We start from the raw sequence: 26522 nt of genomic DNA on the forward strand, positions 1-26522 counted from the left end.
CTGAAAAAAATGCGGTATAATTCAGCTGGATGTACAAAGTAGTTGTGGTGATATGTACAGTTTTAGGTGATATGTACAGTTTTGATATGTACAGTTTTATGCACATTGCAAAATTGTGCTTAGGCATTTAGATTTGTTTTAGGCATGAAGGGGTTAACTTCTAGGAGCAGAAATAAAATGCTGATAACAGCTTCTAGGAGCTTAAAAATCGCTAGTGTGCATGGAGCCTAAATCTGATAAAAGTGTGGGCTTTAGACTGTGCATTTGTATAGACTTGTAGATGTTAGATAGATTTGTATACATCATTATACTGGCTGCTCCAGATCCTCTTCACAGCAGCCATGGAAGAGGCGGGTCAGCATTCTGAGCCAATCAAGGCTCTATTGCCGGCCAGCATTGTTGCAGGATAGGGCACTCATGGATCTTCCCAGCAGTGTACTGCTTCTTATCCAATCAGCTTGGGATAGGGGTTTGACCAAGGAATATTACATAACTGAAACTGACAAGTGTGATGTCATTGAGCTGGCTGTGCTGTCTGGCAGGGATGTCTGGAGCACAATTCTGGCTGAACAACATTTCATTTCTTTTGGCTAACTGGAGCCACTGAAGGAGGGGGATTGAAGTTCTGCTGCAAGTGTAATCTGCTTATATTTTTCCTTTCATGGTTGAACCTTGGCCCAGTCATCACTGGGTCTCTGTGCTTCACTATGCAATGCAGGTAGATCATAGCTGGTGGGAGAGACTGGCAGGGTGCTATACATGGCTTCCTCAGTTCATCCTTCCTCAGTTCTCCTCCCAAGAGCCCCCAGCCCTGATGCGTGCAGTGGGTTGGCTCTTAGGGAGGGAAGATATGCAATAATAAAAATCCCTTGATGGGTGGATGTCAGTCTTGAAGAGTGAGCATTTCTAGACAGACACATTTGCATGTGACCTGGCCTAGGTAACCCCCCCCCCCCATGTCATCTGTGATTGAAAGGGGTGAGACAGGAACAGTCAGCTGGGGAGGAAAGGGCCTCCTGATCAGGGGCGGACTGACAACTCACGGGGCCCCCCGGGCAATAGGGCATCATAGGGTCCCTGTGTCCTTGCCCAAACTCAAAAAAGCCTATGAAAAAGCTACCAGGGGCATCTCATGGGGCCCCCTACTGGCCCCGGGCCCTCAGGCAGTGCCCGAGTTTCCAAATGGTCAGTCTACCCCTGCTCCTGATAGGAGGAGAAAGCAGAGTGAGCAGAGCGATGACCTGATCAGTCTTCTGCTTCTCCTCCTCTATCCAACCAGCAGGTTGGGGGGTGGAAAAAGGACCCCCATGCATGCGTTATCTGTAAGGACTGTCATCCTCATGGCTCTTCAATCTGGCAGAGCTGTGTAAATCTTAGAACTGGATGAACGGCAAGTAAAACAGTTGCCAGATATCTGTTCGATCTGTGCCTTTAGCTGTTTGCCTACAGGTTTAGGACCATTTAGCACAGTGGCTAAATGGTTAGCACTTCCACCTGGCAGTACTAGGGTCATTGGTTCGTAATCCCAACCACAGCACCACCTGCCTGGAGTTTGCATGTTCTCCCTGTGCCTGCGTGGGTTTCCTCCGAGAACGCTGGTTTCCTCCCACAGACATGCTGGTAGGTAAATTGGCTCCTGTCTATATTGTCCCTAGTATGTGTATGTATGAATGTAAGTTAGGGACCTTAGATTGTACGCCCCTTGAGGGTTAGGGACTGATGTGAATGTACAATATATATGTAAAGCGCTGTGTAAATTGACGGCGCTATATAAGTACCTGAAATAAATAAAAAATAATCATAAAAAAATAATTTGGTGTAACGATTCTCCTTTTTCCTCCAGCTATTTGACAGAGAGCTGTGTGTGCGCCAGCTTCGGTACTCGGGAATGATGGAGACCATCCGAATCCGCCGGGCTGGGTACCCCATACGTTACACCTTCGTGGAGTTTGTGGATCGATATCGAGTGTTAATGCCAGGAGTGAAGCCGGCCTACAAACAGGTGCTGTATAGGAGGCAGAATGGGCGTCTGGGTATACATTGGAATCATTCGCTGTGCGGTCTATGACCACCAGTCCTCATGCACACGGGACGTTTTCACAACGCCGCTAACGTTAGATGTGTAAAGTCACGGTAAAAATGTTTTTCTCTGCTGCGTTTACAAAACGAATAAATAACAAAGACTTCATGGTTCCAGCACCTATTATCCACTCCCTTATATACCTTAGGTGTTTTGTATTGGTGTCAGTGGAAGGAATAGTGCCCCATAATTGGTGTCAGTGGGAGGAATAGTGCCCCATAATTGGTGTCAGTGGGAGGAATAGTGCCCCATAATTGGTGTCAGTAGAAGGAATAGTGCCCCATAATTGGTGTCAGTGGGAGGAATAGTGCACCATAATTGGTGTCAGTAGAAGGAATAGTGCCCTGTTATTGGTGTCAGTGGAAGGAATAGTGCCCTGTTATTGGTGTCAGTGGAAGGAATAGTGCCCCATAATTGGTGTCAGTGGGAGGAATAGTGCACCATAATTGGTGTCAGTAGAAGGAATAGTGCCCTGTTATTGGTGTCAGTGGAAGGAATAGTGCCCCATAATTGGTGTCAGTGGGAGGAATAGTGCACCATAATTGGTGTCAGTAGAAGGAATAGTGCCCTGTTATTGGTGTCAGTGGAAGGAATAGTGCCCTGTTATTGGTGTCAGTGGAAGGAAGAGTGCCCCGTCATTTGTGTCAGTGGAAGGAATAGTGCCTCTTCATTTGTGTCAGTGGAAGGAATAGTGCCCTGTTATTGGTGTCAGTGGAAGGAAGAGTGCCCCATCATTTGTGTCAGTGGAAGGAATAGTGCCTCTTCATTTGTGTCAGTGGAAGGAAGAGTGCCCTGTTATTGGTATCAGTGGGAGGAATAGTGCCCCATCATTGGTGTCAGCGGGAGGAATAGTGCCCCATCATTGGTATCAGTGGGAGGAATATTGCCCCATCATTGCTATCAGTGGGAGGAATAGGGCCCCATTGTTGGTATCAGTGGGAGGAATAGTGCCCCATCATTGGTATCAGTGGGAGGAATAATGCCCCATCATTGGTGTCAGTGGGAGGAATAGTGCCCCATCATTGGTATCAGTGGGAGGAATAGTGCCCCATTGTTGGTATCAGTGGAAGGAATAGTCCCCGTTATTGGTGTCAGTGGAAGGAAGAGTGCCCTGTTATTGGTGTCAGTGAAAGGAATAGTGCCCGTTATTGGTGTCAGTGAAAGGAATAGTGCCCCGTTATTGGTGTCAGTGGAAGGAATGGTGCCCCGTTATTGGTATCAGTGGAAAGAATAGTGCCCCGTTATTGGTGTCAGTGGAAGGAATGGTGCCCCGTTATTCGTATCAGTGGGAGGAATAGTGCCCCATCATTGGTATCAGTGGGAGGAATAGTGCCCCATTGTTGGTATCAGTGGGAGGAATAGTGCCCCATCATTGGTATTAGTGGGAGGAATAGTGCCCCATCATTGGTATCAGTGGGAGGAATAGGGCCCCATTGTTGGTATCAGTGGAAGAAATAGTGCCCCATTGTTGGTATCAGTGGAAGGAATAGTGCCCCATCATTGGTATCAGTGGGAGGAATAGTGCCCCATCATTGGTGTCAGTGGGAGGAATAGTGCCCCATCATTGGTATCAGTGGGAGGAATAGTGCCCCATCATTGGTGTCAGTGGGAGGAATAGTGCCCCGTTATTGGTGTCAGTGGAAGGAATAGTGCCCCATCATTGGTGTCAGTGGGAGGAATAGTGCCCCATCATTGGTGTCAGTGGAAGGAACAGTACCCTATTATTGGTATCAGTGGAAGGAATAGTGCTCCGTTATTGGTGTCAGTGGAAGGAATAGTGCCCCATCATTGGTGTCAGTGGAAGGAATAGTGCCCCTTCATTTGTGTCAGTGGAAGGAATAGTGCCCTGTTATTGGTGTCAGAGGAAGGAATAGTACCCTATTATTGGTGTCAGTGGAAGGAATAGTGCCCCATTATTGGTAATGGTGGGAGGAATAGTTTTCCAACGTTTCTCTCCGATGAAAGAAGTATGCCCCATTGTGAAGTGAATGGAAAATACCACAAACTGCACTCTCAACTTTCTAATACACCAAGAATTATATAACCAATGTATAAATAAATTTAAATAAACATATAAATAAAGTAATTAAAAAATATATAATTAAAATTAAAAATATATATATTTTTATATTTTATATTTTTTATTTTATTTTAATTTTATATGTTTTAATGTTTATTTAAATTTATTTATACATTGGTTATATAATTTTTGGTGTATTAGAAGGTTGAGAGTTTTGTGGTATTTTCCATTCACTTCACATATTGTTTAATTAATTTGAAAATAAGCTCCATAAATAATTTGTCTAAGGATCACATTCATGAGGAGTGATGTTACAGGCTATTGGATGGATTGATAGATTTACATCGTTTCCATTTTTTCACTTATATATTTAATATTTACAAAAGTATGCCCCATTGTTGGTGTCAGTGGAAGGAATAGTGCCCCGGTATTGGTGTAAGTGGAAGGGATAGTGCCCCATTATTGGTGTCAGTGGAAGGAATGGTACCCCGTATTTGGTGTCAGTGGAAGGGATAGTGCCCCGTATTTGGTGTCAGTGGAAGGGATAGTGCCCCGTTATTGGTGTCAGTGGAAGGAATAGTGCCCCGTATTTGGTGTCAGTGTGCCCCGTTATTGGTGTCAGTGGAAGGAATAGTGCCCTGTTATTGGTGTCAGTGTGCCCCGTTATTGGTGTCAGTGGAAGGGATAGTGCCCCGTTATTGGTGTCAGTGGAAGGAATAGTGCCCCTTCATTTGGTGTCAGTGGAAGGGATAGTGCCCCGTTATTGGTGTCAGTGGAAGGAATAGTGCCCCTTCATTTGGTGTCAGTGGAAGGGATAGTGCCCCATTATTGGTAATGGTGGGAGGAATAGTGTTCCAATGTTTATATCCGATGAAAGAAGCATTCCCCATTGTTGGTGCCAGTGGATGCAATAGGGCAGCACCATTGGTGTCAGTGGTAGGAATAGTACTCCACTTTTGGCGTCAGACGAAAGAATGGTGCTTCATCATTGTTGTCAATAGGAGGAATAATGCCATGTATCAATGAGAGGAAGAATGCCCCAAGAGCTGGATAAAGGCAAGCAAAGAGCCGCAACTGGCCCACGGGCCGCAGTTTGGAGGTCACTGGTCTATGGGGATTCAAAAGCAGCTGAAGTAGGTCATCTATACTTGCAACAAAGTCTGAAGGATCTCACAAACATCTCATCTGCCCATCAACGCTCATTGACACGGGTCCCAAATCGCAGGGCTGGATGGACAGAATTATAAATCCATTGATAGGTTAACCGTTTCCTTATTGTATTTCATCTGTGAATTTGACTGTTTGCTCGGAATTCTGCTTTACAATAGATGTTTACATCCTCAGCCTGGGTTCCCATTGATGCGGTGCAGAATTTGCAGCGGTTTCTGTGCCAATTCCGCACCGCATCACAATCGCACCCCGTTCATGGGAACCGCTGCGGGTGTGTATGTTAAGTTAACAACACACTGAAATCGGTCCGCAAAACGCGGTGCAATGTGCAGAATCGGATCGTATAGGTGTCAATACCGAATGTATGGTTCAAATCGCACTGCACAGAATTTGCATGTGATTTGCACAGGAATTGCAGTGCGGTGCCTGTGCGAATCACGTGATAAGCTGCACCACACAAGTGTGAACCCGGGCTAAATGAATGACATTGAGTTTATTAAAGCAGTGTATATCATAGCCAGTAGATTTTATTAATAAAATGCTTCACTTCTACTCCTAGTAGATGGGTATCCTACTCCCGGAACGTTGGATATCAGCCTCACTGTTCTGATTTATAGGTGACATTAGGGTCAATTCACAATGCTTTACATGAGCTACAGGGGCGGACTGACAAATCATGGGGCCCCCGGGCAATAGGGGATCATGGGGCCCTGTGTCCTTGCCCAAACTCAAAAAAGCCTATGAAAAAGGTACCAGGGGCATCTCATGGGGCCCCCTACTGACCCCGGGCCCTCGGGCAGTGCCCGAGTTTCCAAATGGTCAGTCTACCCCTGCTCCTGATAGGAGGAGAAAGCAGAGTGAGCAGAGCGATGACCTGATCAGTCTTCTGCTTCTCCTCCTCTATCCAACCAGCAGCATGGACCCCCATGCATGCATTATCTGTAAGGACTGTCATCCTCATGGCTCTTCAATCTGGCAGAGCTGTGTAAATCTTAGAACTGGATGAACGGCAGGTAAAACAGTTGCCAGATATCTGTTCGATCTGTGCCTTTAGCTGTTTGCCCAGAGGTTTAGGACCATTTAGCACAGTGGCTAAATGGTTAGCACCTCCACCTGGCAGTACTAGGGTTGTTGGTTCGTAATCCCAACCACCTGGAATTTGCATGTTCTCCCTGTGCCTGCGTTTCCAAATGGTCAGTCCGTCCCTGATGAGCTATATTCTAGGATTTGAATCACATTGATCACAAAGTAATGTTAAGGCTCCGAAGTCATGCAATTTCCATTGCGGCTTTGATGCAACTTTTGAATGGCTGCGACTTGGATGCGACTTTGGCTGTATACTTTGGCTTTGACTGTTGCACAGCCGTCACATTGATAACATAAAAATAGGACTTTCACGTGACTTTTACATAGTTACATAGTTAGTCCAGCTGAAAAAAGACAAAAGTCCAGGTCAACCATTGAGAGTTTACATTGCAGTCTATGGCACTCAAGTCGCATTAAAGTCGCATCAAAGTTGTGCAAAAACCTTTTTAGATTTGCTGCAATTTAAGTTGCGTAGATCTGAACGGATGACAGTGGAGGTTTCCCTTGAATGTTCTAAACGTATTACTTTATATTTTGATTTAATTTCCAGGGAGACTTGCGTGGAACGTGTCAGCGCATCGCCGAATGTGTTTTGGGAAAGGATGACGATTGGCAGATTGGCAAAACAAAGATCTTCTTAAAGGTATTTAAATAACAAGCAAAAACATTGTTTCTTAACCCCTTCACGCCGGCGCCTCCTGGGCCTTTAAGAGTTTCAGAAGCCGGGAGGTGGGGTTTAGGGTCATGTGACCGCCGTCACGGCAGTCACATGATCGGGAAAGGTCCCGATCGAAAGAGATCGGGACCTTTCCGTGAGTACCGGACATGTGTGCTGGGAGCGCACAGGGCGTGCGCTCTCGGCACATATGTCCTTTTTTAATAGAGCATAAATGTGCGGCCGCTTGGCATCTAGGACCAGACGCCGGGAGGCTAAATAGACTTAGGCTGGCCATACACTATACAATTTTCCTACAATTTTCTGCCCAATGTCCTTTAGATTTACCTTCAACTATGTAGTGCAAGGGCCTGCCTAATTGGATACGACTGAAAGTGTTGTTAGGTTTGACTTCATATTATATGGTTTTTGGTAAATCTAAACCAAAAATCTCATGAAAATTGTGTAATGTATGGCCAACCTTATTTCATGTGGCAATACAGGGAGTAATGGTGGGATGCAAAGTGCAATAACCAAATGCAACATATCTATAGCCAGATCGGTGATAAAGGCTGGCCATACATTATACAATTTTCTTGAGATTTTTGGTTTAGATTTGCCAAAAACCATATAATATGAGCAAAGTGATCCTGTCAGCATAGGGTCCCATTGTATATACTCACCTTTCCAGCAGTCCCTTTATTGAGACCCTCTATCTTCACTGCTTGCGTGTCTCTTCAAGTATTTCATGCTTCTGGAATATCTGCTCCCCTGCTGCCTGCTTTGGTTTCTCCTACAGGAAATTTGAGCTGGATGGAGAAACTAATGTGGGCAGAGGGGGAGCAAGTATTACATACCAGGGGCAGACTGACAACTCATGGGGCCCCCGGGCAATAGGGGATAATGGGGCCCCTGTGTCCTTGCCCAAACTCAAAACAGCCTATGAAAAAGGTACCAGGGGCATCTCATGGGGCTCCCTACTGACCCCGGGCCCTCAAGCAGTGCCCGAGTTTCCAAATGGTCAGTCCGCCCCTCTTCCATACAGACCTGGAGCATGACCGACCACTTTCAGTGGCCAGGGAGCAGCCAATAGGCAGCATTTGAACAAACAGGCCACTTCAAAAGTATGTGTATTCCCTTTTTTTTAATAGATATTATATTAAATACAAAGTGACCCTGAGTCACTTAAAAGCGACTTTGCCAATTCAAAGCATAATGGCAGGTTCTCTTGAAAAAAAAAAAAAAAACAACCACTGATGCTCACCTGCAGTGCATTTTGCTGCTATTCCATTGCCTGGTTTGAGACTTTAATGAGTATTTCAAGGTATGGGGGAGCATATGGTCTCCTCCCCATACTCCCAGGATGCAATGCTTGAGCTGGAATGGTCAATCACCAGGCCTGACCACTGTCACGTGAGGAATGGAGGGAAGTCATCAACACAGTGTAAGCTCCAATACAGAGCTTGCACAGGGTTTGCAACTTTGTTGGAGGATCGTAGGGAATATCAAGGACTGGAGGGTTATTCTTTCTAGAGAGCCTATTACTTTGTCTTGAATGATTGCTAGTAATTCGGTGGCCAGTCTTCCTTTAGGTGCCTGTGTGCTTTCTTCTTTCATTCAGAAGACCCTGATACTTTGAAAATCAGTGGTGTATTACCTGAAACAGGGACTTTTCCCATTCATATGTTCTCCCCACATCACCCTACTGGGTAGCAAGCCCACCTTTTTGTAGCACTACCCCCTTAGGCGTTGCTAAGTTTTGGGTCCCCCTATAGTCCTGCACAGCCAGGCAACATGCATTTCCTTCCAGACTTGTACTAAAGAGACAGTAAACAGTCCTTGAGCTTGTTTATTTTTTTGGTTTTAATAGGGGATTGATAACTTGGATGGGGTTGAGGGATACATGGAGTGCCCAAGGAACTGTAAAAATCAGGACAACTTCCTGGAACTATTTACAAGTAGTCAGAAGGGGTTTTCTCTTCTGTTCTTGGAGAGGTAGCCAGCCTCTCCTTGTGTACCACCTCGGACCCCAGATGAAATCTCTTCACCCAGCTGCCCAAGGGAATCCATGGCCAAGAGGTCCCAGAAGCTGCCACTTTAAATGAAAGCAGTCCCAGATGGGGGCTAGTCATGTTTCCCATCCGAATGCCCTTTCCTCTTATCCAGCCCAGGGGGTGTGGGGTTACTCACTCAGTCTCTCCTGCAAGTTTGTGGGTTGGTGGCTGCCTTCAGGCCTTACACTGGGCTGGCTCCTTCCCTGCTTTCCAGGTTGTCCTTTCTTATGGGACAATGAGACTGAGAGATCGTCCCTTCCAGCTCCTACAACTGTAGGTAGGCCCCTATCCTTGACCCCCTCCTAGGCTCCACACTTCATTCTGCTCACTCCATCAAACTCAAACTCTCCTGCTGCTGAGCAGGTTCAGCCACTCTTAAGGGCTGTCCTGACCCCATGCCAAGCTTCCTGTTTGGGGATTGGTCAGGATCCCCTAAGAGCGCAGACCAGCTCCTTTTCATCATGGCCCACTGAATTTTAGAGACTTCTCCAAGTCTCTAGATCAGGGGGAGGTATCAGTGAGCTGATCTGCAGAACTTCTCTCAGCCCTAACCCAATTTTGACCCCTCGGAGTATTCCACCAGGCAGCTATTCAGTCTCTAACTAAAAAAAAAATATTCAACTAGCTCCCCCTAGCTTTCCTAGGAGGGTGCTACATTTTATTGGGTGATGGGGGGCACGATTTCAAAGGAGGCAACCAGCTGTCCTTGAGCCTTACATGCCTACAGATGCTTCTGAAAGACCTTGGAGACCTTTGTGCTTTTGCCACCCCTCTGGTGCTAGAGTCATTGATGAAACGTGTGAATAAACCTGTGTGCGTGGCTGAGGATTGAAGATTGTGGGGAAACCTTGACAGTATTCTTGCAGCTCCTGCGGGAGTAACGCTACATATGGAAGGAGGTGGAGTAGACTGGCTCAAGATCAATGGACGTCACCGTTTCATGCTAGGTTCACCCTAAATGGAACATGTTGCTTTGCCATGCATAGACAAGGAAAAGGTTCCTGTTAAGGCAAGTTTCACATCTGTGCATTGCGGTAATGCCGGTGTTTTACCGTGAATTATTGCACCACTTGGTAAGTAAGGATTTTGGTGCATTGCAGTGCTACGTATTATGAACAGCACACCTTGCATACACACCTCAACATGCGTATGTTGAAGCCCATTCAAAATGTTGAAAATTAAAGGCACTGCAACTCACCATGACTATAGTTTACTGTCTGATGCAATCATTTGCAGTTAAACACTAACATCACCTCAATCACCTGCACAGATGTCATGCTGGACTCAAAATGAACCTGTGCCTTGCCTGCCTATGATGTCCATTCGGTAATGTAAAAGGGACCTAAAGGCAAAGCTAGGATCCCCATTTGACCCTGGTGATAGACATCACACAAGGCCTTTTTTTGCCATTGTTGCATTTAAGATGGAAGGTCTTATTGACTTAAATTTTTCGAGGGCAAAAGAGTGCAGCACTACCCTCTTAGGGGGTCACTGAATTTTGGGTCCCCTTTAAGCTCTGCACAGCCAGGCAACACACATTTTCACACTTTGCACCCTGGAGTCAAAGAACAGTCCTTGAGCTTGGTTTTGTGGTTTTATTGAAGGGTTAAGAACTTAGACGGAGTTTAGGGGCATATGGGATACCCTAGGTACTGTAGAACTTGAGGACACTCTCCTTAGCAACTATGTACAAAAATGTGAATAGCAACTGTCTCTCTTTAAGGGGTGCTAAAGCCCCTTCGGTGTACCTCCTCGGACCATGGATGATCCCTCCTCTTCACCCAGCTGCCTTAAGGGTATCCCTGGGCAACGAGGCCCAAAAGCCGCCAATTTAAAGCAGCAGTCCCAGATGAGAAGCTAGTTGGTTTTCCCACCTGATTGCCCTCCCCCCTTATCTGGCCCAGGGGGGTGCAAGAGTACTCACACTGTCCTCTCCTGTCAGGTTGTTGGCTGCCTGCAGGTCTTTCGCTGGGCTGTCTACTTCCCTGCTGCTCAGGATGTCCTCCCTATGAGACAGTGGTGCAGTGAAGGTCCTCTTTTCCAGCAACTGAACATAGCCAACCCCCTCTCAGGCTCCAAACTCCAGCTCCTCACTCCATCTTCCACCCTACACTCTGACCCTGCTCCCCAGGCTCTGCCACATTTGAGGTCACCTTTGCCCTGGGGATTGGCCAGGGTCCCTCAGACATGCAGATCTGGGCCTCCTCCCCTTGTCCAGAAAGCTTTCAGGTTTCTGGTGAGGTGGGAGGGCTCCAGAAACCCTGATCTGATAGAGCCTCTTAGCCTGTCCTGAGATAAACTCCTGCCTCACTCACAGGCTGACTCATCCCCAGGCTGCTACTCAGCCTCTGCCTAAAAAAAACAAACAAACAGCCTATCTGGCTAAAAGAAAAATAAATGTGATAATATAATCGTGACAATTATCAACACCTATTATATTGCGCTGAATGTAATCAATATGTGAAAAAGCTGCCACTATATATAAACCATAGTAAATTAAATTAAAAAAAAACACTCATATAGTGTTGTAGTGGCGCTAAATAAATATTAAAATGGGAAATGAATACCACAAAATAAATGTGACCACAAACTAATAGACCACCCGTGATTACCTTCATAAAAAATCAACTAAAATTAAAAGTGATCCAAAGTCCATGAAAAAGACTTTGGTTTGTTGGTATCTGACGCCGTCGCATCACTTCCAATCACGGTCCACGTCACTGATTGGGCTTGACGGTGCGGCGACTGGAAGTGACGTGGACCGTGACCGGAAGTGACGCGACGGCGTCCGATACCAACAAACCGAAGGTGATGAGAGCACCTGGTATATGATCACTTCAGGCTTATCCATGGTCCAATCCTTTGGACTTGTTTTACTAGTTTGCTTGTGAGTAAGGTCCATTTACTAAATTAAAGAATCTGGTTTTTATACAACACCTTTGGAGCGTCTTTCTGTGTATGTTTTACATGGTTTATCTCGAGGCAGTGGAGTCTTTCTCATGCAATATATAAGTTTCATCTATAATTGGGAAGATTATCCCTGGAAGCTTGTTTGCCAACCACGAGAGTGGAAGGCAGTTATCTGTGGTGAGTGTACATCCATGTGGGGGGTTCTGTGAAGCACTTGGTTGTCAGTCTATAAAATGCGGTGAAATATAAGAAATGAGTTTATGGACTTTGGATCACTTTATTATACTTTTTCATGGACTTTGGATCACTTTTAATTTCAATTGCTTTTTTTATCACATTAACCCCTCTGGCGGTATTCCCGATTGTAGCGCGGAGTAAAGTTTCAGCGCCACAAGCGGTAACCCCGAGCTACACCCGGGAATACTCTGCAGCGTTGCTCTGGGATCTCTTCTTCTCTTACCTTGTCCTGCGCTCCTGCAATGTCCCTCCTGCAGTGTCCCCTGTAATGTCCTCCGGCTGATGCCGGCATCTGTTATCTGGGTTCCATTCCCTGCGACGTCGGGACATACGGGGACGGAACTGGTGGGAAATTTGAAAGTTGTAAAAGTGACATTCACTAAAATCACATAGTATTCCATTCCTATATCAAACCATTTCACATACATTTTGTCCCGAGTGCTTTGTCCTGCGCCCTGCCTGCATTTTTACTGTTCTTTCTGCCTGGAAACTGAGAAACGTCCATGGCGTCCAAAAAGCGTCCCTTTAGGTCAAAAGCGGTTGTAGACCGGCTAGAGAACAGCGATAGTAAATTAGAACCACTTGCAGAATTGAGTGATAATGATTCGTGGGGGAAATTCCTCATCAGACACTGAAAACGATTCTGCAACTTTGCTCATTGATGTGCGAACTTGGCGCTATATTTCAAATTTCAGTGTTTTTGTTTTGATTATATTATTTAATTAAATTTATTATTATTTTTTATGATTATTTATTAAATTATAATTTATGATTTTGTGTTTCAAATTTGAACAAACGCGGGATGTTTACTAGACTCTTGTTCGGACAGATTTCAGTGAGTTATTCTTAAAAATTACAGGCCTACAATAAAAAAATACATATTTCCATGCAAAAAAATTCTTTGAGCACAGAAATATGGACATAATCAGACCGCTAGGGAGGTTAATCACGGCTGGTCTATTCATTTTTGGTCACGTTTATTTTGTGGTATTCACTTCACATTTTATTATTTATTTCGCCTATCTGGCTAACCTGGAGGGCATTGCAAGTGCAATGGGGCTCTAAACGTAACCAGTAGACTCCAGCTTACATGTGTTAAACTGGCCCGTGCGAGAAGCACGTTGGTATCACTTTCCTATATCTCAGCTTCCCAGAAAGCTGACAGAAACCCCTTCTATGACATCCTATTGTGCTCCGGGGCCTCTCCAATGTCTTTTATCGGATGTGGCATCTGTCAGTCCAAAAGGAAACTCCTGCAGGAAATGGAGGTTTCCCCAACAGGAAATAGAGAGAACAGCTGGCTGGACATTCCATGGACTGTGAATAAACAGGAGGGGCCCGGACGTAACAGGCTATCAAATTATTCCTAAGAACAGGATAGAGATCAGATAAATATTTATACATAGGTTACTTTATAATTACAGCTAGAGATGGAGATCCCCTTGTCAGGGCATTTTGTAATGTCAGGGGAGCTCTTTGTACCTTTCTCTGTCAGTAACACAGTATAGTATTCAGCACCTAGGGCACAAAATTGTTCATTTATTCATATTCCTAAATATCCACAAAGGATATAAATCCTTTGCAAGTCATGTTATTACCTTGTAAATGTAGCAGTGACATCATCACTGTGCTGTACATATACTGTGCAGAGAACAGAGCTGTGGGAGGGACCCGGCAGGCTACATTCACTACAGACTGCCTATAGAAAAATACAGGAGGGGGCGGAGAAAAGACCAGTCACTCTGCACAAGTAGAGAGAGCAGCATTGACCGGTCTTTATTAGAGGAAGCTCCTGCACAGAGGTAACGTCTCACACTGGATTACTGCACAGCAGCCTTTCTCAACCAGGGTGCACAGGCACCCTGGGGTGTCTTGAAGTGTCTTCAGGGGTGCCTTGGCAAAATGTCTAAAAATTGCCCAAAACTTGTATACAAGCCAGCGGGTGGAACAAGCCTGACTTTTAGTTACACAAAGCTACAGGTTTTCATTGTGCACCATTATGACCTTCTAGCCGCCGGCATCCTGACAACCAATGACATCATCAGTTGATAAGGAGGATGTCAGCTGCCTGCTCAGCATCCTGGTTTGACCTTCCCCTGCCCCTTTCTGTCAGTGCTGGGGTCAGAATATCTCAGTGATGGAGAAAAACTGAGGGAGGAGAAACATTGGAATACTAGTCAGTACCAGTGTGAAAAAGTATATTTGCTTTGGAAGAATAAATCGCCTCTAATGTTGGGTGTCCTACATGTGTGGATGTTGCTGCGTTATATAAAGCTATTAGAATATTTTTCACATTTTAGAATGGGGTGCCTTAAGACTGTCCATAATTTTAAAGGGTGCCTTTTTTATTTCAAGTACTTATATAGTGTCATCAATTTACGCAGCGCTCTACACATATATATTGTACATTCACATCAGTCCCTAACCCTCAAGGGGTGTACAATCTAAGGTCCCTAAATCACATTCATACATACACATATTAGGGCCAATTTAGACAGGAGCCAATTCACCTACCAGCATGTCTTTGGAGTGTGGGAAGAAACTCACTTTTGTTGCGGTTTAGACATTAATGGCGGTGTGTTGAGTTATTTGGACGGAACAGCAAATTTACATGTTATACAAGGTGTACACTCACTACGTCACATGGCAGCAAAGTGTCATTTCTTCAGTGTTGTCACATGAAAATAAAGAATCAAATATTTTCTAAAATGTGAGGGGTGGACTCACTTCTGGGAGATACTGTAACACAAAGCTATCAAAGGTATAATTATCAAACCAGAAGGGAGCAAAGAAGATCATTGGTAGGGTTTACGTCTATTTCAATCATGTTTTTTTTATTTTTTTTTATTCTAGGACCACCATGACATGCTGCTGGAAATAGAAAGGGACAAGGCCATTACGGACAAGGTTATTCTCATCCAGAAAGTAGTGCGCGGCTTCAAGGACAGGTGAACTCCCAGTTTTATTTTTATCATTAAACTCTAAATACTGTATATAATAAGGGCTGTAAAGAAAGTGATGTGGAAACTGTTGTCATAATGGGACTGTCATCCACTGTGTACATTGCACATGATGGACTTGGAAGGGGTAGAACACTTGAAACAATTGAGTGGGGTGGGGGGCAGGAAGACCGTATAATTCAACTAACATTGACCACCATGTAGTGGTGCCACCATTACACTCATTTGAAGGCCCATCCTAAACATTTTGTCACAAATGTAACTAATGAAAGTCTGTTTACACATAGTATTACATTATGTTTTTCAGAGTTTCAATACAAAAATGTCCAGCCTGTGATATTGCATGGAAGGGAATTTTGTGATCCATGTGTATATGGCATCGACGCCCATAATGTTCATTTAAAGGGAACCTATAATTTGCACATGCAGAGCAAAGCAAAGGTTCACTTACCTATCACCATTCCCAGCTGCACATACTAATCTGTCCTTTAGAACTGAAGAGAGGATGTCCTGTGTATTCTCCAAATTGTTACTTGGATCATACACAGGGCTGAGATTTCTCTACTTGCCTCCATATGACTTTGCCAACCGCATGGGCAATCACAAAACAATAATGCCCTCACATGAAGGGAAGTAATTCACATGCTCCCCCATACCTAGTTGTACCAGGTATTCTCTTTGCTTTAGACCAGGGGTCTCCAAACTGTGGCCCGCAGGCCTGGATGTGACCTGTTGCTTGACTTTATCTGGGCACTATTCCTCACACTGATACCAATGATGGGGCACTATTCCTCCCGCTGACACCAATGATGGTGCACTATTCCTCCATTGACACCAATAATGGGGCACTATTCCTCCACTGACACCAATAATGGGGCACTGTTTTTCCCACTGACACCAATGATGGGGCACTATTCCTCCACTGACACCAATAATGGGGCACTGTTTTCCCCACTGACACCAATGATGGGGCACTATTCCTCCCACTGATACCAATGATGGGGCTCTATTCCCCCCTCTGATATCAATGATGGGGCACTATTCATCCTGCTGATACCAATGATGAGGCTCTATTCCCCCCTCTGACATCAATGATGGGGCACTATTCCTCCCACTGACACCGATGATGGAGCACTATTGGGGGGGCATAGTTAGTGGGAGGAATAGTGGAATAGTTAGTGGGAGGAATAGTGCTCCATCACTGGTGTCAGAATGGGGTTCTGACACCAGTGATGGGGCACTATTCCTCCCACTAACACCAACAATGGTACACTATTCCTCCCGCTGATACCAATGATGAGGCTCTATTCCTCCCATTGATTTCAATGATGCGGCACTGTTCCTCACACTGACACCAATAGTGGGGCTCTATTTCCCCTGCTGACACCAATTATGGGCCGCTATTCCTCACACTGACATCAACAATGGTACATTATTCCTCCCACTGACACCAACAATAGTATACTATTCCTCCCACTGACACCACCAATGTTACACTATTATTCCCGAGGACACCAATGGTGGGGCTCTATTCCTTCCACTTATACCAATGATGGGGCTCTATTCCCCCCACTGACCTCAATGATGGGGCACTATTCCTCCCAAGGACACCAACAATGGTACACTATTCCTCCCGAGGACACCAATGGTGGGGCTCTATTCCTTCCACTTACATCAGTGATGGGGCTCTATTCCCCCCACTGACACCAATGATGGGGCACTATTCCTCCCACTGACACCAATAATGGTACACTATTCCTCCCACTGACACCAACATTGGTATACTGTTCCTCCCACTGACACCAACAATGGTACACTATTCCTCCTGAGGACACCAAGAATGGGGCTCTATTTCTTCCACTTATACCAATGATGGGGCACTATTCCCCCCACTGACCTCAATGATGGGGCACTATTCCTCCCAAGGACACCAATGATGGGGCTCTATTCCTTCCACTTATACCAGTGATGGGGCACTATTCCTCCCACTTATACCAGTGATGGGGCTCTATTCCCCCCACTGACACCAATGAAAGGGCACTATTACTCCCACTGACACCATTCATATAATTATTTTATTCCCACTGACCACAAAATGTATGGCATTTTATACTTCCACTAGCCACAGTCCAGTCCAAACTTCAAAAGTTTGAAGTCCCCTGCTCTAGACAAAAGAACAGAGCAGTGGGAGAGCAAACGAAAAGCAGACTTGCGTGGATAAAACACAGGTTTCTTTTAATTAGCCAGGAAATGTGCTATTCTGCTGTTATGGTCATAATCAATCTTTTAATCAATGTAGAAAACAAATTATTTGTATTTTCTTAGGTCCAATTTCTTGAAAATCAGAAAATCTGTTTTGCTGATCCAGAGATATTGGAGAGGACACAACTGCAGGAAAAATTACGCAGTGGTAAGTCATGGCTGAAAAAAAAATCTAAAATCCTTCAGTAAGCATAGGTGTACTCACTCATCAACATGAAAGGTTCAAAGAAACAGAATGGTTCCGACTGTTGATGCTTATCAGAGTGTCCAGACTGGAATCATGAAAGATAGTCCAGTGTCCACCAAGATGAAGCTTCAACATTGGTGACACCTTGCTTTCTTTTTCTAGATGAGGATTGGCTTCCTGCGGCTCCAAGCTCTGTACCGATCCCGAAAACTTCACCAGCAGTACCATATAGCCCGCAAGCGTATCAGCCACTTCCAGGCTCGATGTCGAGGTTACCTGGTCCGAAAAGCTTTCCGACATCGGCTCTGGGCAGTCTACACAATTCAGGCAAACGCCAGAGGCATGATCGCTAGACGGCTGTACAAGCGCCTTAAAGGAGAGGTATGATGGCCGTCTATGTAGTTGTGCTCTTCCTTTCCAAGAACACGGCCATTCTTTAATGACTTATCTTTTGTCTTCAGTATCATCGGCGCCTTGAAGCAGAGAAAATTCGACTTGCTGAAGAAGAACGTCTGAAAAAGGAAATGAGCGCCAAGAAAGCCAAACAGGAAGCTGAGAGAAAACATCAAGTAAAGTGTCTATCTTCCACATTTATTGCTTTTTTTACTTAAACAAAATGGCGGCCCCAAACTTGGCATACTCAACTAACTTAACTACTTTGGCTCTCTTACCTGTATACCCCTTATGAAACAGAGCGATTTTTACATTCCCATTATGGACCTGTATATTTGGTAAGAACTTTGTCATTACTTAAGATAAGAAATTAATAGGTACATTGATTTTTGGGAAAAACTAGGCTCCCTTTCACCAATGGTATTTTGCAAAAAATTATTATAATTAGAAAGGAAAAAACATTTTTTTTTATAGTATGCCCATTTTTTGTTATGCGACACTGAGCCCTGGTTCACACGAATGCAGTCCGGCACATCGCATGTGATTCACACAGAAACTGCACCGCATTCCTGGGTAAATCACATGCGATTTCTGTGCGTCATAATTTGAGCCATACATTTTCAAGTCTGGACACTTTCACCCCCTTCCAGTCCAGGCCAATTTTCAGCTTTCAGAGCTATCACACTTTGAATGACAAAGTATATATATATATATATATATATATATATATATATATATATATATATATATATATATGGTAAAAAAAATAAAAATATGAAAAAAACAGAGAAATAATAGCTAAGGGCAAGAAGGAGAAAATTATGCTGATGAATAATACTGATTAAGTTAGATTAGAGGTAATATAGATTAAATAAGTATACATTTTATTGGAAAAAAACATAACTAGTGAATATTCTTTCAGTGATATCATATGGAGATCAACTCCTGGACAGAGAGGCTGATTTACTAAAGGAAATAATATTTTTCACTCAATAAAAACTTAATTTTTCTTTTCTTTTTTTTTTTAATATGCCCAATTTTTTGTTATGCGACACTGAAGAAGATATAAATGAATGAAAACGAATAAAAAAATTATTAATGGTAATAAAAATAATAAAAAACAGCAGAAAAATAATAGCTAAGGGCAGGAAGGAGATAATTATGCTGTTGAATAATACTAATTAGGTTAGGGGTAATATAGATTAAATAAGTATACATTTTATTGAAAAAAACACAACTAGTAAATATTCTTTAAGTGATATCATTGGAGATAAACTCCAGGACAGAGAGGCTGATTTACTAAAGAAATAAAACATTTTCATTCAGTGAATTGAATGAAGTTTTATTTCAATTATCCAATCATTTGAAAGGCAAAAGCTTGTTTATTTATTTAATAAGTTCTTAAAAACTCTTACCGATTTTTGCCTACCCTTAAAGCTGAACTGGCAGATTATTATTATAATACATAATTTATATAACGCCAACAGTTTGTGCAGCGCTTTACAATGTGAGGACAGACAGTACAATTACAATACAAATGAATAGAGAAGGGATCAATGGGCCCTGCCTGTTAGAGCTTACAATAAAAAAAAGGGAGGGTAAATTGATAGAAAAGGTAATAACCTTAGGGGGGGGGTGAGCTGATGGAGAAAATAAAGTACAGATATTAGGTGGGGGCAGGGAAAGCTTGTCTGAATAGATGGGTGTTCAGGTATCATCTAAAAGTGGACAGAGTAGGAGATAATCAGACAGATTGGGGTAGGAAGTTCCATAGGATGGGAGAGACTCAAGAAAAGTCCTGGAGGCGAGCATGGGAGGAGGTGGCAAGGGAGCTAGAGAGGAGGAGGTCTTGGTAAGAACGAAGAGAACAATTTGGTTGATATTTTGAGACTAGGGTAGTGAAGTAGCTGGGGGCAGAATTGAGGATGGCTTTGTAAGTTGTTGTTAGTATTTTGAATTGATTTCGTTGGAAGAGTGGAAGCCAGTGGAGGGATTGGCAGAGAGGGGTGGAGGACACTGATTGGAGATCAGTGGAAGGATTGGCAGAGAGGGGTGGAGGACCCTGATTGGAGGTCAGTGGAGGGATTGGCAGAGAGGGGTGGAGGACACTGATTGGAGGTCAGTGGAAGGATTGGCAGAGAGGGGTGGAGGACCCTGATTGGAGGTCAGTGGAGGGATTGGCAGAGAGGGGTAGAGGACACTGATTGGAGATCAGTGGAAGGATTGGCAGAGAGGGGTGGAGGACACTGATTGGAAGCCAGTGTAGGGATTGACAGAGAGGGGTGGAGGACATTGATTGAAGGTCAGTGGAGGGTCAGTGGAGGGATAGGCAGAGATGGGTGGAAGACACTGATTGGAGGTCAGTGGAGGAATAGGCAGAGAGGGGTGGAGGACACTGATTGGAGGCCAGTGGATAGATTGGTAGAGAGGGGTGGAGGACACTGATTGGAGGTCAGTGGAGGGATTGGTAGAGAGGGGTGGAGGACACTGATTGGAGGTCAGTGGAGGGATTGGCAGAAAGGGGTAGAGGACACTGATTGGAGATCAGTGGAAGGATTGGCAGAGAGGGGTGGAGGACCCTGATTGGAGGTCAGTGGAGGGATAGGCAGAGAGGGGTAGAGGACACTGATTGGAGATCAGTGGAAGGATTGGCAGAGAGGGGTGGAGGACACTGATTGGAGGTCAGTGGAGGGATTGGCAGAGAGGAGTAGCAGATACTAAATGGTTGGTAAGGTGGATGAGTCTGGTAGCAGTATTCATGAGGACTGAAGAAGGGATAGCCTATATAAAGGTAATCCAAAGAGGAGGGAGTTGCAATAGTCAAGGCGAGAGATGACCATGGAGTGAACTAGAAGCTTTGCAGCGTCATTGGTCAGGAAGGGTCATATTTTGAAGACGTTGACTTTGCAGAGTCATTGGATGTGGGGCCGAAAGGATAGTTTAGAGCCCAGGATAACACCTGGAACCTTGAAATGAAGGGACGGTCTGATAGTTGTGCCTTCAATTTTGGCAGAGAAGTCGGGGGAAGAGACACGTGGGAGAGGAAATATTATGAGTTCAGTTTCGGATAGATTGAGTTTGATACAAAAGACACACATGAATGTATTCACCAATACATTCCCAAAAGTAATATTTTTCTGAAAACAGTGTAAGCGCTTGATCGTAACTTGGTCTCTTGCAGGCCACTGTACAGCAGGGCCCAAACTGAGAAAGAGAAGTGCTAAGCAGCTGAGTTTCCATGCAAGGACCATGGTGTTCCTTGGAGATTGGAGAAAAGAGCAGACTGATGAGCTCATCAGTCTGCTACTTCTCCTTTCCTTGTCCAGTCACAGGCTGGGGGAAGGATAAGACCCAGTGGTGTCCCGAGGCAGGTACGGGGGATGCGTGCCGCACCGGGTGACACCTACCACATGGGGTGACACCGGACCCGCTCCACGAAAAGGTAAGTTGTAAAGCAAGCCGATGATAGTCTGCTTTCTTTAAAACCTACCATTTCATGGAGCGAGTCTGGTGTCACCCTGTATAGGTTGCATGCCAACTATCCCCGCAGGATGGATCAGATCTGCGGATTGAAGAGGATAATGGATCGGACTCTGATCCATTATGCTCAATCCGCTGATCTGATCTATTCTGCGGGGATCGTCGGAGGGGGTTTCACCAAATGTTACTGCACCGGGTGACACCAACCCTAGGGACGCCCCTGACAAGACCTGTAAATGTTTTTTAATTGCTACAGAGTCTTCTGTCCTACCAGATAAAGGTGTGTTGTGTGGCAGAGCTGTGTAAACCTCAGAACTGGATGTACAGAAATACTAATACTTGGGCATGTAAAACACTTCCAGTATAGGCATTAGGCAGTTTACCTGGAGTTCACCTTTAAAGAGAAACTCAATTTTTGTTGAGAAAAAAAAAGCAGTCCACTTTGGGTGATCAATGTACCTTGCAGGAATTTTGACAAACTTTGTAGCAAATCATTGAGTCTATCACAAAATGTAGGAAATTACATTTCTGGGGGCGTTCTGGATACCAAATGTGTACAGAACGCCTACATGCATTGAACTTTACAGAAAATGACAATGCTGCAGATTGAAAAGAAAAGGTCATTTTAAATGGCATTTAATTAGAGCAATTGTACAAGTTATATATTTTTTTAATTTGCTGTTTTTTCAACTTAAGTTAAGCTACCCTTTAAGAATAAAAGAGAGAAGGTGATTTAGTGAATTTCAGTCAATTAAGTTTTGGCAAGATCCTGAACTTTGAAAATCCCATTCCCCTCCAGATATTCAGTTATTATTATTATTATTATACAGTATTTATAAAGCGCCAATGGTTCGCTCAGCGCTGTACATTACAAAGGGGGACAGAACATGTGACAGAACAATACCAATACAATGCAAAACATGAGGGGATCGAGGGCCCTGCTCTTTCGAACTTACAATCTAGGAGGGAAGGGATGGTGGCACAGGAGGAAATAGCTGTGGGGGATGGAGTGGTGGGAAGAGTGGAGGAGGTCGGCAGGTTAGCAGGGGGTGGGGTAGGCTTCCCTGAGGAGATGGGTTTTCAGGGTGCGCCTAAAGGAGAGGAGAGTAGGTGATAATCTGATGGGTTGGGGCAGGGAGTTCCAGAGGATGGGTGACACCCTGGAGAAGTCCTGGAGGCGAGCATGGGAGGAGGAGACCAGGGAACTAGAGAGAAGGAGGTCTTGTGAGGAGCGGAGTGTGCGTGCTGGGCGGTACTTGGATATTAGGTCAGTGATGTAGTTCGGGACAGTATGGTGGACAGCTTTGTACGTCAGTGTTAGGATTTTGAATTTGATCCGTTGCGCAATTGGAAGCCAGTGGAGGGATTGGCAGAGGGGGGTGGCGGAGATGGAGCGGTTGGAAAGGTGAATGAGTCTGGCAGCCGTATTCAGGATGGACTGAAGCGGGGATAGCCAGCGGCGAGGCAGGCCAGTGAGGAGGGAGTTGCAGTAGTCGAGTCATGATATGATGAGGGAGTAGATGAGCTGTTTAGTGGTTTCTGGGGTTAGGAACGTGCGGATTTTGGCGATGTTGCGGAGGTGGAGTCTGCACAAGTTTGTTAAAGATTGGACTTGGGGCTGGAAGGATAGGTTGGAGTCCAGAATGACACCAAGTACTCCGGACTGCGGGGCGGGTTTGATGGTGGCATTGTTGGATGTGACGGAGAAGTCAATGGGGGGTGGTGTCCGGGCTGGGGGGAAGACAAGAAACTCGGTTTTGGAGAGGTTCAGTTTAAGGAAGTGGAGCGACATCCAGTCTGATATGTCGCTCAGTAGGTGTGTGATTCGGGCGGAGACTGAGGGTGTGAGGTGGGGGGTTGAGAGATAGATTTGTCTGTCGTCGGCATAGAGGTGGTAGTTGAAGCCGTGAGAGTGTATGAGTTGGCCAAGGGAGGAGGTGTAGATGGAGAAGAGAAGGGGCCCGAGGACAGAGCCTTGAGGGACCCCAACAGAGAGGGGGAGTGAGGGGGAGGTGGTAGCATTATAGGTAACGCTGAAAGAGCATTGTGACAGGTAGGATGAGAGCCAGGAGAGAGCAGAATCTCTGAGGCTGAGGGAGTGTAGTTTTTTGAGGAGGAGGGGGTGGTCGACTGTGTCGAAGGCCGCAGAGAGGTCAAGGAGTAGGAGCACTGAATAGTGGCCATTAGCTTTGGCGGTTAGCAGGTCGTTGGAGAGTTTGAGTAAGGCAGTTTCGGTGGAGTGTAGGGGACGGAAGCCGGACTGTAGGGGATCGAGGAGGTTGTTGTCGTTGAGGTGAGAGCTTAGGCGGGTGTAGACTAGGCGCTCAAGGAGTTTAGATGTAAATGGGAGAAGGGAGATGGGTCTGAGATTGTTTGGGTCATTGGGGTCCAGGGAGGGCTTTTTAAGTATGAGTTGCATCTCACTTGCATTTACCATGCATGACCATTCACCCCTAAGGTAGATGTGTTGTACAAAAAAAAATCAAACCTAAGATGCATCAAACCCAGTAATTGATTACCAAAATGGCAAAGTAGTCACTGGCCTATGGGCTCCATGCCATTTATGGGCCCCACATGAACAGATCAAAATAATGTTGATTGACCTTGAAAGAAAGTTACAATGCAGCTTTCTTAAATTGTTTACAAAAGATCAAACAAAGGAATCAACTCAAAGGAACAAAAACTTTACATTAAAGACTCTATAGGGAAAATACTGTATTCATGTAATGTACCCAGTAACAACTTGAAGATATAAACCATAGACAGATTCACATTTCAGTCTGTCTCTAAAAAGCAAATCTTCTTTCAGCTGTCAAAATTTTTTTGTGCAGGCTACAAACATGTAATGTACATTAGTGATGGTCATCTCCATCTAGCGGCTGACATGCACACTACTTAGTTCAATTTTATTCCACTAGACCAGGGTGCCCAGGAACCCTGGGGTGCCTTGAGGATTCCTCAGGGGTGCCTTGGTAAAATGTCTAAAAATTGTCCAAAATTGTATACAAGCCAGCAGGGGGAACAAGCCTGACTTTTAGTTACACAAAGCCACAGGTTTTCAATTTGCACCCTTATGATCTTCTAGCTGCTGGCGTCCTGACAAGCAATGACATCAGTTGATGCGGAGGATGCTGGTTGCCTGCACAGCATCCTTGTTTGACCCTTCCCTGCCCCTCTCCATCAGTGCTGGGGTCACATGAGTTCAGTGATGGAGAAATACTGAGGGAGAGGAGAAACACTGGAATACTACTCAGTACCAGTGTACAAAAGTGTATTTGCTTTGGAAGAACAAATCACCTCTAATGTTGGGTGTCCTACATGTGTGGATGTTTCTGCGTTATATAAACCTATTACATTAGTTTTTCACATTGTAGAATGGGGTGCCCTTTTAAAATTATGGACAGTCTTGAGGCACCCCATTTTAGAATGGGGTGTCTCAAGACTGTCCACAATTCTAAAACGTGCCTTGGGACTGTCCATAATTTTAAAGGGTATCTTGACTGAAAAAAGGTTGAGAAATACTGCACTAGAGCCCACATATGAGAAACCTCCAAAAACCTGCAAGGTCTCGAATGCCTAGAGGCCTCCACAGAGGTTAATCTGGCACTACTCAAACCGGACTTTATAACACATCATACTGAAATATAAAAATGCGCAGGTAGCCTCAGAGGACATGGAGATTGTAGAGTCATATGTAAAATTATTTCCTTTTGGCTCACAAAGTTTTATTTTGTACTCACTGATAGGAACGTCTTGCCCAGCTGGCACGGGAGGATGCTGAGAGAGAGGTGAGGGAGAAGGAAGAGGCCCGAAGGAAGAAGGAGTTGCTGGACAAGATGGAGAAGGCCAGAAACGAACCAGTGAATGATTCAGACATGGTGGACAAAATGTTTGGCTTCCTTGGAACAACGTCATCTCTTCCAGGACAGGAGGGGCAGGCACCCACGGGATTTGAGGTAATGTACACCATACAAATGGCTTGTTCATCCCAAATGGTCTCATTTCCAGACTTCCTGATGTTGAAAGGAGCAAAGCTTCTAAGTCAGGCTTTCTCCACCAGGTTCTGTGGAACTCTATAATTCCTATAGAGTTTGCTAGAGGTCCATTGAGAAATGGCAGATTTGTCTCCTACCTACCGTGACTACCACTGTAAGGGAGCTATTTTTATTGGCATGCAATGTATGGGGTACAATTTTCTCTGACTGCCAATGTAAGGGGAAACGGCTCATCATCATCAAAAGAAAAGGAGCCTAAAAACAAGAAAACTAATGCAGCTACCACATGTAAGAAGTGGTAAGCTGCAATATATTCCTGGGTTTAGACACACTTTAACCTAGTTGTATGGTACTGGATTGTGGTAGGAAGCCCACATAAACACAGAGAAGCACAAACTCCATACTACAGAAATTAAAATGTGTTACTATTTAATTTAACGCATCCTTTAACCAACATGTCTTCTTTTAGGATCTGGAGAGAACCCAAGGGGACATGGAGGAAGCTGATCTAGATGAGGCTCTGCCCCTTCCTGAAGAGGAGGAAGAAGATCTCTCAGAATATAAGTTTGCAAAGTTTGCAGCAACATATTTTCAGGGGACAACTACCAACACCTACATCAGGAGACCACTAAAGCAGCCTCTCCTCTACCATGAAGATGAAGGAGACCAACTGGTAAGAGGACCTATAATGTCTCCTGTATGCTCTAGTCTAGCATGTGTCCATGTAAATCTCATAAGTACTGTATATCTTCCAGTCTAGATGTGTCCATGTAAATCTCATACGTACTGTATATCTTCCAGTCTAGATGTGTCCATGTAGATCTCATACGTACTGTATATCTTCCAGTCTAGATGTATCCATGTCGATCTCATACGTACTGTATATCTTCCAGTCTAGATGTGTCCATGTAAATCTCATACGTACTGTATATCTTCCAGTCTAGATGTGTCCATGTAAATCTCATACGTACTGTATATCTTCCAGTAAAACTGAAAACAAGCAACATGTTTAAAAAATCAGAACCATCAAAGT

The 26522-nt window shown here is 44.6% G+C and overlaps 1 protein-coding gene across 1 annotated transcript in view; it reads left to right on the forward strand.

Annotated features, from left to right (window-relative positions):
* Nucleotides 1-26522, forward strand: part of MYO7A (myosin VIIA) — a 305599-nt gene that overhangs the window by 169144 nt on the left and 109933 nt on the right. The window contains exons 16-23 of the mRNA XM_089676754.1: nucleotides 1844-2002; nucleotides 6907-6999; nucleotides 15066-15160; nucleotides 17498-17582; nucleotides 17784-18002; nucleotides 18083-18190; nucleotides 25241-25450; nucleotides 25959-26162. Of these exons, the coding sequence (XP_089532880.1) occupies nucleotides 1844-2002; nucleotides 6907-6999; nucleotides 15066-15160; nucleotides 17498-17582; nucleotides 17784-18002; nucleotides 18083-18190; nucleotides 25241-25450; nucleotides 25959-26162 (1173 nt within the window). The remainder of the gene's footprint in view (nucleotides 1-1843; nucleotides 2003-6906; nucleotides 7000-15065; nucleotides 15161-17497; nucleotides 17583-17783; nucleotides 18003-18082; nucleotides 18191-25240; nucleotides 25451-25958; nucleotides 26163-26522) is intronic.

Source organism: Staurois parvus, unplaced genomic scaffold (genome assembly GCF_062004578.1).
Source record: "Staurois parvus isolate SC_StPar_1 unplaced genomic scaffold, SC_StPar_1.0 ptg000173l, whole genome shotgun sequence".
Lineage (NCBI taxonomy): Eukaryota > Metazoa > Chordata > Amphibia > Anura > Ranidae > Staurois > Staurois parvus.